Below are 15,727 nucleotides of genomic sequence, written 5' to 3' on the forward strand. Positions count from 1 at the left end.
TTTCACTGTTGCATTGGTATAATTAAAATGCACAAGTGGATATCCAACTTGATTGGGTTCATCCTAACGGATATCTGACCTTTGCACCCTCACAATTATGGATTATTTAGCATCATTTAATTTGTCAGATTGCAAATGTTACCCAAATCTATTTGCAATTCTTGTGAATCGTATCAGAACCCAGATATTTCATATTTAGCAAACTTACACAGACATGGCACGTCTTCCTGGCCACACCTTTTACTTTCCCCCAGAGCACAGAGGAATGCCTTCTAAGATCTCTTAAAAGGTGTTTGCTTATTTCCACTGTAAAAAAATAAGAGTTGTGAATCTAGGTTTCAAAATCACCCCACTTCCAAAAATCAGGTGTGTTTCTTTGGGGGCGCCTTGCTGTGACTTGGGAAGCTGAAGAGGGAGATGAGTGGTTGATGGAGGAGTGTGAAAAGAAGTATGAAAGGATCTTTCACAATCCTATATGCACACAGCCATAGCCTCTCTGACCTTCAACACATACTTCAGTTTGACTTTTTGAGACTCGTAAACTGGATTTCCCAAAACAAACTGTTTTTAAACACTGACAAGACTGTAACAATGGTGTTTGGGACCAAGACTACATTTTTAAAGCTTCCAGTGACTGAGCTCCTGATTAGAACCAACGCTAACACCACCCTAACCCCTGTCACTAGTTTTAAATACCTGGGCTTATGGTTTGACTCCCACTTAACATTTGGGATGCACATTGATACCCTGACAACCAAGACCTATGCCAAACTAGGGGTACTTTACAGGAACAAATCCTCCCTAAGTCTCCTGGTCAGAAAGCGTATCGCACAGCAGATGCTAATGCCAATTATTGACTATGGAGACATAGTATATGGCTCAGCACCTCAAACCCACCTTGGCAAACTTGACACCCTCTACAATTCAATTTGTCGTTTTGTTCTCCAATGCAACTACAACACACATCACTGCGATATGCTCAAAGAACTAGATTGGTCATCACTAGAGTCTAGGCGCAAAGTTCACCTTTCCTGTCTTACCTTTAAATTCTTCATGGGCAAGCTACCCGCATATCTGAACAAGCTCCTCACCCCTACCACTTGCAGCACTTATCATCTGAGATCAGACTCCAAAAGACTGTTCATGGTCCCAAGGCTCAACAAAGTATCAGGACGTTCCTCCTTCTCCTACCATGCACCCCAAAACTGGAACAACCTACCAGAGACTCTCACATCCACCACCAGTCTAAGTTCTTTCAAATCTAAGGCTGTCTCACACTTTAATCTGGTCTGTAACTGTTTCATACGCCCATAATATATATTTTCTTTAACTATGCACGCAATGTGATGAAAAGTTCAGTCCACTACCCACCACCAGTACACATTCAAGTGTATCGTTTCTGCCCGTTCCCGATCGTTTCTACGGTATCAAAAACGGACAGGCATCCTAAGGACACATATAGAGGGCTCCGGTTCCTGCGCATGCACGCTACACTCCTCACCACGCTACCACACGTGGAGGACAGGAGACAGAACAGAGACAGCCCCAGCGCGCGGGTCTGATCTCCCAGAACTGAGACTGCCCATCTATTTCCTATGTGATGCCCTAATCCTGTGATAGACATCAGAATCGGGGATTATTAAAGAAATTTCATATGTAAGTTACTATTATTTTTATTATTGCTAATACAATATACATCTCTCATCTTGGTGCGCTTTTGTGTTTTTTCTTTTATGCACACAATGTCTTGTATATAATGTATACCCTGTTCATTTATGTAACTGTATTTGTAACCATGTATTATTTGTTTTACTCTGTGCCCAGGACATACTTGAAAACGAGAGGTAACTCTCAATGTATTACTTCCTGGTAAAATATTTTATAAATAAATAAATAAATCTAATACATATTTAGAAAATGTTTACTAGGAAATTATACATTGAGAGTTACACCTCGTTTTCAAGTCATAATAAGGGGACGAAAAGAATAGATGAATGGATGAGGCTGGAAGCAAGAGGAAAGGCTAATGGGATAGATGGGATCAAGGGGAGGTGATAAAGAATGAAATCAGAAGGCATGGGACATCTTAATGGGGAGGTGGGAAAAGAAGAGATGGGGTTAATTGGGAAGATGGGAAAGCAGTGTGTGTGTGTGTGTGTGTGTGGTGGCAGATGGGAGTGTCCATTCTCCATGCATGAATGAGAGATGCTTATCTTGCCGGAGGAAGCTGAGGGTTGGAAAAGCCGGTAACATCTCATCTCTCAGGAGAGGGGAAGGAGGGTCTGTCCTGCTCACCAAGTCAGCATTGCACGGCTATCCCCTCTCTGCTGTCCTACCTGCTACCTCCCCCCGCACACATTGCTGGCTCCATCCCCAGCTTACACATGGTCCTGTAAGAGGAGAGGTGGGAAACTGGTCCTGCAGAATCGGAGGTAGAAAGGAGGCATTACACAAGTCTCCAGATTGCAGAGAGGGGGCTCTCAGGATGAGAATAAAATAATAAACTGTTATGTGCACTAAGCCTCCCCCTCTGGGTCCTTTCTGGTGAGAGAAGTTGAAGCCCCCGCCCCCTGCTAGTGTTTCCCTCCCCCTTTTCTGTGTGCCTCTATTGCTCTGCACTTGTTCCTCCTCCTCCAGTGCCTTCCTTGTGCTGCTGCTGCCGCTGCTGCAGCCCCTCCTGCTGCCGAGCCGTCTCCCCCCTGAGACACAGAGAGCAGGGCAAGGCAGGAGAGCTGCTGGACACACGGGGCTGGAGTAGTGGCTGCCGGGCAACCTCCTCCTCCCTGGGCTGGCCCTCCGCCCCCTCTCTTCCTTGGGGACTCCGACTGCTATGTGCCAAAGGTGCAGCAACCCGGTGAAAGAGATCTGAGACTCTGGGAACATGCCGGGTTGGAAGAAGAACATCCCCATATGCCTGCAAGCCGAGCAGGAGCGAGGTGAGAGTGCATGCAGGGGGAGGGCAGTGCAATGCACAGGGGCTCGGGGCACCTTTACTGGGAGTACCTGGAAGTTGCATGGGAGACCTAATGTGTCACTCACTCCACTTCCTCTGTACTAAGTCAAAAAGGAATAAATACCCGAGTGAGTGTTTGTGGAACTGTGGAACGTTTTTAATTCATTTTACTTGGATTCAATTGAAGTTCGTTTTTGATATTGCAGTATAGATGTTATGGCTGCACATGAATGAGCTTGGCTTCCAGTGAGTGGGGCTTGGCTTCCAGTGAGTGGGGCTTGGCTTCCAGTGAGTGGAGCTTGGCTTCCAGTGAGTGGAGCTTGGCTTCCAGTGAGTGGGGCTTGGCTTCCAGTGAGTGGAGCATGGCTTCCAGTGAGTGGAGCTTGGCAGGTTTTGTCTAACTCCAGTTTTCTAGAAGGTTGTCTTTGGTACTGAAAAGCTGCCCCTTCTCCCCATTTCTCATTATATCTTGTATGTAGTGTGCATATGATGCCCATTTAGTTCCCAGACCACATGTAGTCAACTATTGCAGTGCTAAATGGTCCAGCAGCGAGTAGACGGATTATAATAAATTATTACTGAGTTTCTTTTTCTGTTGGCTTCAACAGTAGCCACTAGCCCACTAATGCTTTGCAGGCCCTTCTGATGGTGAAGTGGTCAGGAGCTGCAGATTACAACCCTGTTTCAAGTTTGTGTTGCTGCCTACTGAAATATGGGCACTGTATATAGAGAAGTATTCTTTAAAACTCGCATCTATCAATCCAAATACGGCCTCCTGTCCGGTATATTGTATTGACTATATGTAATAGTAGTAGTAATCCAGATGTTTTTTATATCCTACTCTTTAGATATGAAATGGTTAAAAGTATGTGTTTTTCATATCTGCTACTTTTAATATTTGTTTGGAAAAAGGTGTCTGTTCCATAAGTTTCCTTAATTTGCGCACTTCCAGTGAGAAGTATTTTTGTTTTAATGCTCTGGTTCCTTTTCCCTTTACAGAAGGCCTCACTTAGCATGTTTGCCTGACCCATAAGTAAATGATTTATGTGAAAAGGGACTTTTCTGAATAGAACTGTACTGTTGCTGTCTTGTTTGATTTGATATGCACTGCCTGGGTTTCAGTGAGTTATTGCTCCTTGTACACAGCTCTGGGAGCTGCAGAATTGGAGTTTGCAGTGTGATGTGAGCTATCAAGTGCTGATCAGACTCAGGCAGTTGTTTCTGAACATCTATGAAACATCTTCTTTTAGACGAAACATATTGGTCTGTGTTTTACTCACTGCTGAATGTATTTTCAATCGTTGATTCAAATATTCATCATCTCCAAGTTTAACCTGTGCTATAATATACGGTGTGATAAAATGAACGGTTTGACTGCATATTGATGTTATGTGTAGGGTCAGCGCATTGCTGAGATCATGATGTGCTTTGGTAGTAACTGTTTGACCTCCAGAGTCTGCAGAACTGTTCAGTTATTACAGTACCTGATCAAAGCGATACATCAACATACTTGATGAGGTTTTCTTTTTACCAACTGTTCACAAGTAGCTCTGACATGCTCTTTACTTTTAAATAAAAGGTATCCTACTATGTACTACTTCTCCCTTTGCTACTCGCCGCTTTCACAAAGTTTCCTTATTGTAATAAAGAGACTGCTCAACTCAGTCTGAGCTAAACATTACATAAACATTGTAATTGAATGATGCACTAATTACTAAATGGGTTGTAATTTTTATTTTTAGTGTGTGTGTTTACGCTTGGTGAACTATAATTTTTACGTTGGAAAAGGCCCAGTTGTTGAACTGAACCTTTTTTTTTTTGTTTCCTACTTGTTTGATCATTTCACTTTTAGGCATCACATTTTGCAGACTGTCTTGTCGTTAAGTAGATGTTGAGGGAATTTCCTATTCTATCTCTCAGCATCAATAATTGAATACCATGCATCTACATGGAACAGCTTGCATGAGGAAGATTTAGGGAGTGGTTTTACAAGGAGTTAGGAGAGAAGGTTCATGGTACATCCTAATAGGATGTATTAAAAGTTAATCTGTATGTCACATGACCTCCAGAATTTACAGGTCAAGTGATTGCTCCTAAGCGATCACATGACCGTGATCAGACCTGGAAGGCTGTTTCGAACAGACTGACCACTTTGTTGATGCGGTCAAGTCAGCCTGATCGCCCCCTAAAGAACAAGTGCCTATCCCATACCTGCCTTGCAAGGGCCAATAATGTACCAGGTACCTCATTACATCACTGTAAATGGTTAGACAGCCATTCTGCCCCCCCCCCCCGCCCTCCCAGAAGTCTACAGTATATTAGTTGAACTCCTATAATATTAGTATCTTGACTGGCCCCTGAGCATTGAAACCTTTTTGGTGTTAAAAATCCTATTTTTCTTAATTTCCAGCTACTGAAGTTACCATGGGACAGCACTGGACTTTGGGGAGAGCACCATTTTGACCTCACAGAAATTTAAGCGGTAATTCTGTATAGCCCAAACTGGCACTTCGGACAGTTTTCGTCTGAAAGGGGATTTTCAGGGGAAAACGGCTGCTTCCGCCCAATATACCTCCTATATATCTCAACTGCCCGTAAATGGAGCATCAGTTTTAAAAAATAAATAAAAACATCCTCTGAATGGACAAAAAGAGTTATTTTAAAGTAAATATTTTAAAAAGTCGCCAGAAAAGGTGATCCGCACAGACTGCTGCTTTTTTTATGCTCTTATTTGCTGCATTTCATTTTTTTTTTCTGCTATGCATGGAATATGATTATCCGTTTATGCCTGCACATGTACATTCTGAAAATAGTTATTGCACCGGGTAAGAAAAAAGCTGTTATCCCATCCAAAAACAAAACCTGATGGTTCATGTTCTGCTTATCCACATTTAACTCTCTTAATTTTTTTTTTTTCCAACGTCTTAATTTTTTGCTAAGTTTTCACTTGTTTATAATTTTACTAGCATCAGCTGTCACCATGGCAACTTCTTATCTTAATTAGTGTGAATGGCAGAGGCCATTTTAAATTCCCATGGAGGCCAATTTTCAGCAACAGATATCTCCAGAATTCAACTACAGAATTTTTAAACAGGCAATCCAAGCGGGTGATTGTATTTTAACGTATGTTTGAATCAATGGGTCTCCGGAGATGAACCCCGTTAATTTCAGCTCCGGGGAACCCCCAGCTCCCGGAGATACCTCCTGAAGGTGGTGCCGGTAGCCACTCCACTTGGCTAGCACGGGTCATGTAATGGCAGTGTTTTTCAAAACTCCCGCGTCCTGCAGTACAATAGGAAGCCTGTTGGCCCGTGTGACGTGGGAGCTTTAAACTTTACAGAGATACAGACCTCCAAAGGGGATGTCGGTATCTTGGAAAGCAGTGGGTCCCCAGACATTAAATGTATGGGGTTCCGCTCTGGAGGAGACCCTCTGCTTCAAACCTATGTTAAAAAATTATACAAAAAAAGTGCATGAATTGCTACTTTAAGCACATGATTGCTAAAAACAAAAGTAAAATTACTTTACAATGATGAAAAGAAAAGCAATTTATTTATTTTTTTCCTTCAGAAGAGGATTGCTTCCTCCCCACCCCCCTTTTCTAATATATAGCAATTGTGGCCTTTAATATGGTTCATTGTTAGGAAATTCTAAGTGACTTAATAATAAAATCCATGTGATTTAAAATATGAACAGCTATTTAAGGTTGGTGGAAAGGAGATTTCACCAGCAACAAAGGAAAGGGTTATTTACAGTAAGGGCAGTTACAATGTAGAATTAATTACCCATGGAGACTGTGATGGCAGATACAATAGCTATCTTCAAAAAAAAGGCTGCACATCTTTTTAGAAAGGACTGGTATACAGGGATATACCAAATAAGTAAACATGGGAAGGATGTTTGCCAATATTTGGGGTCAGGAAGGAATTAATTTTTCCCCTTATGAGATCTCATGGGATAATGTCACTGGGGTTTTTTGTTTGCCTTCCTCTGGATCAATATACTGTAAGTCCAAATATAGGATAAGTGTCTGTCAACAAAATTTTGCATAGGTTGAAATTGATGGAAATGTCTTTTTTTTCAGCCTCATCTATTATGTAACTATGTAACATTTCGTTTCTATGGCGGCATTACAAATGGAGTTAATTATTTTACAATACTTGCACTTCTCTAATTCATTTTATAAATGTCAGTCTCCAATTCACTTTTTTTTAATTTATTTTTTTAGAAAAATTGAAGGTCTAATTAATTTGCTGCTTGCAGTCACAATAGCATCATCCTTTTAACGACAAAAAAACACATACACGTGGACATAATGCAAGTAACGTGTATCTGTACTACAGTCCAACTGGAATTCGGTCTATTATGATTGGATGTAACTTTTGGGATGGCATTTATACCGATGTTGTTTTGGGAAGGGCTTACTGTAGACTCACTCCGGGATTATTATAATACACTTACCGTTTTAGCAGATCAAGACTTAAGCAGTCTAGTTTTATGGTTCCAAGGGCCCTACACTACATCTGCTGAAGCAGCCGTTTGGGGCATTTAAGGCCAAAGTCCTCACTGAAGACAAAGAGGATTTTTGTCCAGCCACTTAGGCATTTTGTCCCACAAGAAGCTAAGTGGATCCAAGGACCCAAATGGGGCTTTGGGGATTGTTGTTGCTAGTCATGTACCATATGAGACTTTTGAAATGAGTAATGCATAACGGGTCTGGATAACCGAAGCTTCTTACTGCTCTCACCGCAGTGCGAGAATATGTATACTGTGCAAAACATTTTCCATTTTGATTTGGGTCATTTGTACAAAACTTCTAAAATAAATAGTAAAACATTCACTTGTAATAGTAGTGATGTTGCTGTTTATTAGACAAAGTTTGGGAGGTTGATCCTTTTTATTTGTCCATAACCTAAAATGGGCATCCCCCAGAACAGGTCCACATTGGACTTGCCACCAGTAGACCCCCCCCCCCCAGTTTTGCAGATATGAGCAAGTAGATGATCACAAATGTACATACCACTGAAGACATTTATTTTTGTACACTTCTACACTGTTGCCATTATATAGCCTGAGGCACGACACTGAAATGTTTATTATACAAAATGTTATAATTTTCACCCATTTTGTAAGTACAGTATACAACGACATACAGTACTGATATTGCAGACGTTGTTGCACCTGTTAATACAATGCATTGCGTCAACGCTGGTGCATTATTTAACACTAGTGCTATTGAAAAGGAGAGAAGACCGTTATTTAACGCATTATTTTGTGTGTTAAATCATGTTAATGGGGTAAAAACATCCGCTATAGTATGTCGGTATTTGAGTCTTCATATATCACCTCCTGTCATTGAATCCTTTAACAGACTTTCTTCTCCAAAATGTGTTGTTTCCGTCTCAATTCTATGGACACGCCACCAAAGTAGCTGGTAAGGGTTTCCTGCACGTATCGAACAGCATCACGTTTTCTTGTGAAATTCGAACTTGAAATAGGTAATTGGCTTAATTAAAAAGTAATTATTGCTGTAATTGTAGTTGGTGTATATTCCACTGTTAACAGTAAGGGGGTGGGGGCATTTCTGTGTGAAATTGGACACTATTCTCTTAACTATTAAATGGTGTTTAGCTTCCATGCTAAATAAAAATGTACATTATTTGATGCCTTTAAAATGAAAAAGTATCCTGTAAGTAAAACTAAAATGCCATGAACCATATGCATATTTTAAAGGCCATTTGTATAGTACTGTACCTTGATATACTAATTGCACGGATCTGTTATCACTCTCCTAAGTATTTGGAAATCATTTTTCAAACTGTGTTTTCCTGCTTAACACATGCTTTGTAGGGTTTTTGCAATCTTTGTTTTATGTATTTTGTGAATAAATAATTAATGGAAACGCCTCTTCCAATGGCAAAGCGTCATCCCTTTGTTTTTCTGGATAAATAATCATAGTGCCATCAGTAGTCAAAAATGCAGTTGTACCATTGTGATGGGGCGTTAATAATTGTTTGAGATAAATATTATAATTGTACACTGAAAATGAAAAGCTGAATGGTTCACAGGATGCCAATAAGTAACTTGTTAGGTAACTAAAAAATGAACAAACCCAAATGATTTCCAGAACTGATACCCTGTGACTGCTTGTCAGTATTCTCGTTCACAGTGAAGGCACAAAGATCAGGGAAAAGGTAAAGAAATATATAGTGCAATAGTTATCAAAATTCAAAAGTGATTTGTGCCAATATGTGTGTTATGCATGCACAAAAGCTGATGAATAATAAGCCTTGTATTACTCGGTGGTAGGTTCAGGATTCGTATAACCAGCTGAACATTCTTCATAGATGTATCATCCGCTCATAGATCTGAGGGTTGAGGATATATAATGTAGTTTGTTTTAATATTACAATATGTAACAACAAAAAACAAACATAAAAAATGTTTTAGTGTGTGTGTGTGTGTGTGTGTGTGTGTGTGTGTGTGTGTGTGTGTATCAGTACCGTGTTAGCCGAGCTTCAATAATTAAAAAATAAATAGATGATACCGTTCTGTGGCTAACGAAATGCTTTTATTTGTGCGAGCTTTCGAGATACTCTGATCTCTTCTTCCGGCGATGTTACAATGAATGAATGAAGCAAGCAAAGGGTATACTTAAAAACAGTGTCTCTTGGAATGTTATCTGTGCTTGTCCCTCCCCCGTGTGTGGATGTGATTTATGGTTAGAGGTGTTAAATGATTCCTGAAAGTTAGTGATGTATTATCATACAGGCAACCTCATAATCTCAAGAATATTATGGTGAGGAGTAAAGTATTCAGCAGTACAACTGAATGCGGGACAAGACCATGCCAGGACGCAAGATGCAAAACCTGCGCAATGCTCTATACAGCGGACACAATACAAATACCACACAGGAATGGGGAATACAAAATCAGAGGAAGGTTCACCTGTTCCTCCAGCAATGTCGTGTACCTCATCATGTGCATGAAATGCCCAGGGGGCTGCTACTACATAGGTGGGACCGGGCAGGGGCTAAACAAGAGAATGAACCTGCATCGCCACAGCATCACACGCGGAACAAGAGACGGTCCTGTCGGCGAACATTTCTCTGACTCTGGCCATAAGATGAACGATCTGGGGGTTGCCATACTCAAAGGTAATCTTAAAGCTGCAGTTCAGTCAATATCCTGCATGTGTGTTTTTTTTAATAAATCAGTTCTGTAGTAAGAAAAAATACTTTTAGCATTTTCTGTTTTTAAAAAAACAACTTTGAAAGACCAATTTTCTTGTATTCTATTTTAACAGCCATTTGCTAAGGCACTGCCCCTTCATGTCCTGTCACAAGCCCTGGCACACCCCTTTGTCAGCCCTGCCCTCCCTCTTGCACTTGTCAGTGCAGGATTGCTCATGAATATTCATGAGCTTCCACTGACAGACAAGCAGAATATAAACAGATCCCTTCACTAATTATGTCACCAAATTTCGACCTATCAATACATGGAGAACGAATTGACTGACAGCTATACAGTTCTTTAGGTAATTAGAGATTGCACACATAAAACTATTGAAGTAAAAAATAAATACAAAAATAAAAAAAGACTGAACTGCAGCTTAAACCCCGAAAGAGAGACGGTTGCATGAATAAAAATTTATGCAACTGTTCGGGACACTTAGCAGTGGCCTAAACAGAGATCGAAATTTTATGAGTCTTTACTAACATAAGTGAACTCTCTTCCCATGAGCGCTAAATGTCTGTACATACTGTGCTATATGTATGCACACACAGCTGTCTCTTACACATACCAATACTCCTTGTTTTTCCATCCTTGTTTTTCCATCCCTATACACCAAAAGGGACCACATCGTATCCACACACACTTCTAGTTATGCTACAATCTCTCACATTTCCACACCCACCCACACCATTTATATTAACTCCCACTCCACACACACCTTTTGTTAAGCACTGTATACACTGTGGGCTCTCCATTCATTTATATTCACACAGATACACACACACACACACACTCTTACATCACTAACTTTCAGGAACCATTTAACACCTCTAGCCATAAATTACATCCACACACGGGGGAGGGACAAGCACAGATAACATTCCAAGAGACACTGTTTTTAAGTATACCCTTTGCTTGCTTCATTCATTGTAACATCGCCGGAAGAAGAGATCAGTGTATCTCGAAAGCTCGCACAAATAAAAGCATTTAGTTAGCCACAGAACGGTATCATCTATTTATTTATTTTTGTGTATATATATATATATATATATATATATATATATATATATATATATATATATATATATATATATAATATATATAATTTATTTATTTATTTACATATTGTAACACACACATACACAAACACTCTTGCAAGAAACAAAACGCGTAAAAGCCGCAAGGGTATGGTGTTCACTTTTGGTCACGCCAGTCCACATCATGGGAAGTCCACAGTCCTTCCTGCAGCAACCTGTGACAGGACAAACGGAAACAGAGGCCAATCTCCTCACGAAAGAGCGTTTGGGATCTACAAAACTGAACGGGCAGTTTTTTATGGTACAGAGGCATTTTCAGATATGGGATTTTTGGAAAATATTTTATTTGTTTCACTATTTTTATACCGCTAATCACTGATTTTATATATCCTTTCACTTATTATTCACAATAATACTAAAACGAGTGCCATTTCCCCCCGATTTTAATTGTTTAACTTTGCTTGTTCGTATTGCCTTAACATGCTTTTATGTATAAAAACAAAGGACTGCCTCAAATACTTTACTTGTGTCTGGAGAAGTTATTTGACAACATATTAAAACGTAACTTTGTAGAATTTTTTTATTTTATTATTATTATACACTTTATTTTGTTAGCAGGAAAGGTTGGTGTCTTCAATCCATTATAATGCACGGTGTTTAGTGTTCACAACTGGGACAGTAATCAGGATCAAAACAGGCTTCCAATTCTGTTTTATCTCGCAGCATCTAACAATGTGTATGTAGCAGCTGGTCTTGGGATTCTGTGGCATCATAGAAAGTCATTGCCTTGTGCTTGGGTTTCCCTGAGGATTCTGGGAAGTAAAACAATCCACTACTGTCCAAAAGGATCCAATACCTACCATTTATTTCTATTAAAAAAGGCATGGTTTAATGAGTTTTGAATAGTATCTACAGTACAGTGCTCGATGTGAGCTGCTTTGAAAGGTTTTATTAATTTGGATTCAATATTCCTAATCACCAACACTTCTTTATTTGGCAAGCAGGCATATTTTCTGACTAAAATGTGTACTACTTTAGTAAGTTTTTAAAGAAGCTTTTTGTGTTCTGGATATGCACATGCTGACTTGTATAATGATACTGTACATAGCCTTTTTTATCTCAAATGCCTCCTCATATTATTTCCTTGATGGAAGTGTGGGTTAAAGTAACACCAAAACTCCTGCCAAATTGTCTGGTTTTTTTTAAATCTCAAATTCTAACCCTCTCACATCCGTATCACACCCAATGGGCGAGTTCTTCTGCACTATGTTCGATTTGTGTCTTGATGTTTGTCTTCCAGGGATATTTAAGTGTGTGGGCATTTACAGCTAAAGGCTTCCTTAGGCTGGGGCCATGGTGCCTTCGAGCATGCGCAGCCGTGATGTCACCCGCTTGAAGCGGGTGTGTTTTTTGGCCATGGTACGCGCCCCGTCCGTGAGCGTGACTAGGGGCGTGCCAGTGACGTCACGGAGCTGGTTTGCCCTCATTGGGCGAACGGCTCACGTGACCGGCCTGTCGCGCGAAGAAATCAGTTTGAACTGATTTCTTGCGCAACGCACATGCACCCGCATGGACGCGAACAGTGCCTTAAGGCAGTCTGTTCGCTCATAGTGCGGACGCATCCGCATGGTCTGCGGTACCATGGCCCCAGCCTTAGAGGGGACCTGATTTCTTATCTGGCCAAAAGGAAACTGAGAGAATCATATCTATTGGCATACAAGGAGCTAACTAGAGAATTTCAGAGATTTAAGGCATGCTCTAAATTGCACAATAAAAACTAGCTGGGATTTTTTTATTTTTTTTATTATTATTATTGCTTCATAAAAAGGAAGAATTCAAAATGACAAAATTGAACATGAAAAAAGGATTGCAATAGAAAGTAAGATGTACCGTTAACAACAACAAAGATAAAAGAAAAATAGAATATAGACCCTTTCAGTGTGAGATTACAGGCACGTTATTGAGATAAGGATAAAGCAGAGGTATTAAACACTTTTTTTTTTTTTTTTTAAACCAGGGAAGAGTCAATTACAAAAATAGTGCAACAAGAGGAAGCCACAACCTCTATATTATCAAACAAATGGGTAACTGAGGAAGTGCATAGGCAAATGGATAAAATTAAAGTATATAAAGCACATGACCCTGGTGGTAGTTCAGTAATAGCCAAACCATTATATTTAATATTCAGGACTTCATTTTCACAGGCTCAGTACCACAAGGTTGGCGTAAAACAGATGTGGTGCCTATATTTAAAAAGGAGCTAGATCACAACCGGGGAATTACAGACCTGTAAGCCTGACATCAATAGTGGGGAAGCTACTGGAAGGTTTAGTACGGGATAATATTCAGGAATACCTCATTGATAACAAAATTATTAGTAATAGTCTTCATGGATTTATGAAGGATACAGATGCAGCGGACGTTATTCGAACAAATCTCAAAATGGATTTTGAGATTTGTCCGTGATCCTCACTAGTTTTGCCGCGGCAGACATAATGGCCCATCGGATTAACACAGCAGGTGTCCCTGCTCTGTGAGTCCTACTGAGGTCTGCCTTTCTGTAATAGACGCGCAGTAAGAGGCTGAATCAGTCACTAACTGCGCGCCTCTCACAGGCGATCGCAGGGTTTTTATTTAATTTTAAACATTACAGTAATGTAGCGGGGGGTCTCCGGAGCTGAAGCACATGATTTCAAGTCCGGGGACCCCTAATTCCCAAGATACAGGCCCCGTTATGGGGTGCCGGTATCTCCTATGCATTGAAATGTCCCGATCATGTGACGCAAGACATTTCCATGCATAGGAGATACAGGCCCGTTATGGGGTGCCAGTATCTTGCTAAGTAGGGGGTCCCCGGACCTGAAACCAATGCGGTTCAGCTTTGGAGACCCACTGCTACAATACTGTAGTGATTAAAATTAAATATCTAGTAAACACCACTACACAACCCACCCCGTGCCCCCACATATTGTAAAACCAATATTTATTTTTATAGACATAGGATTAAAACCACAGGCCGGCGGGGGTCCCCGGGTGGTCCCGACGGGTGTCCGCAGGCCCCACAGTGCACCCCAGGTGGTCCCCGCGTATGCCTGGGGGTCCCCGGGTTGTCCCCACGGGTGTCTGGAGGCTCTTGGGTGGTTCCCACGGGTGTCTCGGGGCTCTCGGGTGGTCCCCACAGGTGTCCCCTGTGGGTCCTCATGTGGTCACCGTGAGCGTCCGGGGGTCCTCAGGTGGTCCCCGTGGGTCTGCAGTACCATTCCTGTATTTAAAATAAAAAATAAAACATGGCCTACATTTCAAGAAATACACCCCCCACGACCACCACCACCATCAACTCCCTCCAAACACATACAGTACAGTAATGGGCAAAATAACTATTATCCAGATATGGATAATAGATTATTTGCCCATTATTGAACACATTAGCCATGCAGCATAAATAAAGTCAATAAAAACAGTTCTACTTATCCCATGCAATATGAAGGGTGTCCTCTTCAGCTTACTGCAGGTCCATGTCCTCCGTTGCCAGAAAGCATACATAGCAAAATACAATCTAATGGCCTCTAGCCCCTTAATCACTATAATTAAGGGGTTAACCCACCCTGCCCAGCTACCCACCCGGGAGACCTAATCACCCACCCTGGACCCACTATACCCACCCTGTACTAATTGATTGTTATAGTAGTACATCATACCCATATAATATGGGCATGATAAGCTACTGTACTATAGCAGTCAATGGTCACCTTAATATAAAAGCCTGACTATCCAAAATGCACAATAATAAAACCTACAGTATACAAGCACCTAAATCCCCAAACTATAACATAAAATGCACTAGGCAATCAATTACATAAATAAAACCACAAGCCAACCAAAATTTTTAGAAATAAAACCACTAGCCATTCAATAAATCACACCACTAGACAAGCAATTAAACAATTCACACCACTAACCAAACAATAGATTCCATATATAAAAGCAGTAACCAACACATCAATTAATTAATAAATTCACTAGGCAACACATAAATGTAACCATTAGCCAACAAATTACAGTACATCATTAAATAAAAACGCCCAACAATCTGTAAAAAAAAATACAAATCAAAACAAGCCATCAGAATTAAACACAATTTAATCAAATCAATAAACATACATTGAAAATATAACAGTCAACAGAAGAAATGCATTTGCCACAAAAATGCATTGGCTATTACTGTATTCATCTGTACCATAAACAGGTACAGATTAATACATTAGCAGTCAATGGGCATTGAAAAACATAAAAATAGAAAAATCCAATTAAAAAATCTGTAATAATAAAAGTACATACATTCAATATTGATCTTACCTTTTAGAAGCGGCCCTCCGAATCCTGGGTAATCAGCATGCTCCTCCGGTGACGTCACGAAAACACAATTCAATGCCATCCACGGTGAAGATCCAGACCAGGCAACAAAATTCTTCTTTCTACATCTGTGACCATTTCTTTCTTT

The 15,727-nt window shown here is 40.5% G+C and overlaps 1 protein-coding gene across 2 annotated transcripts in view; it reads left to right on the forward strand.

Annotated features, from left to right (window-relative positions):
- The first annotated feature begins 2,641 nt into the window (after nucleotides 1–2,641).
- Nucleotides 2,642–15,727, forward strand: part of GRIP1 (glutamate receptor interacting protein 1) — an 894,479-nt gene continuing 881,393 nt past the window's right edge. For both annotated transcript variants that reach the window (XM_075600319.1, XM_075600328.1), the window contains exon 1: nucleotides 2,642–2,936. In XM_075600319.1, the coding sequence (XP_075456434.1) occupies nucleotides 2,882–2,936 (55 nt within the window). In that variant the 5' untranslated portion in view covers nucleotides 2,642–2,881. The remainder of the gene's footprint in view (nucleotides 2,937–15,727) is intronic.

The sequence above is a fragment of the Ascaphus truei genome, chromosome 5 (genome assembly GCF_040206685.1).
Source record: "Ascaphus truei isolate aAscTru1 chromosome 5, aAscTru1.hap1, whole genome shotgun sequence".
NCBI lineage: Eukaryota > Metazoa > Chordata > Amphibia > Anura > Ascaphidae > Ascaphus > Ascaphus truei.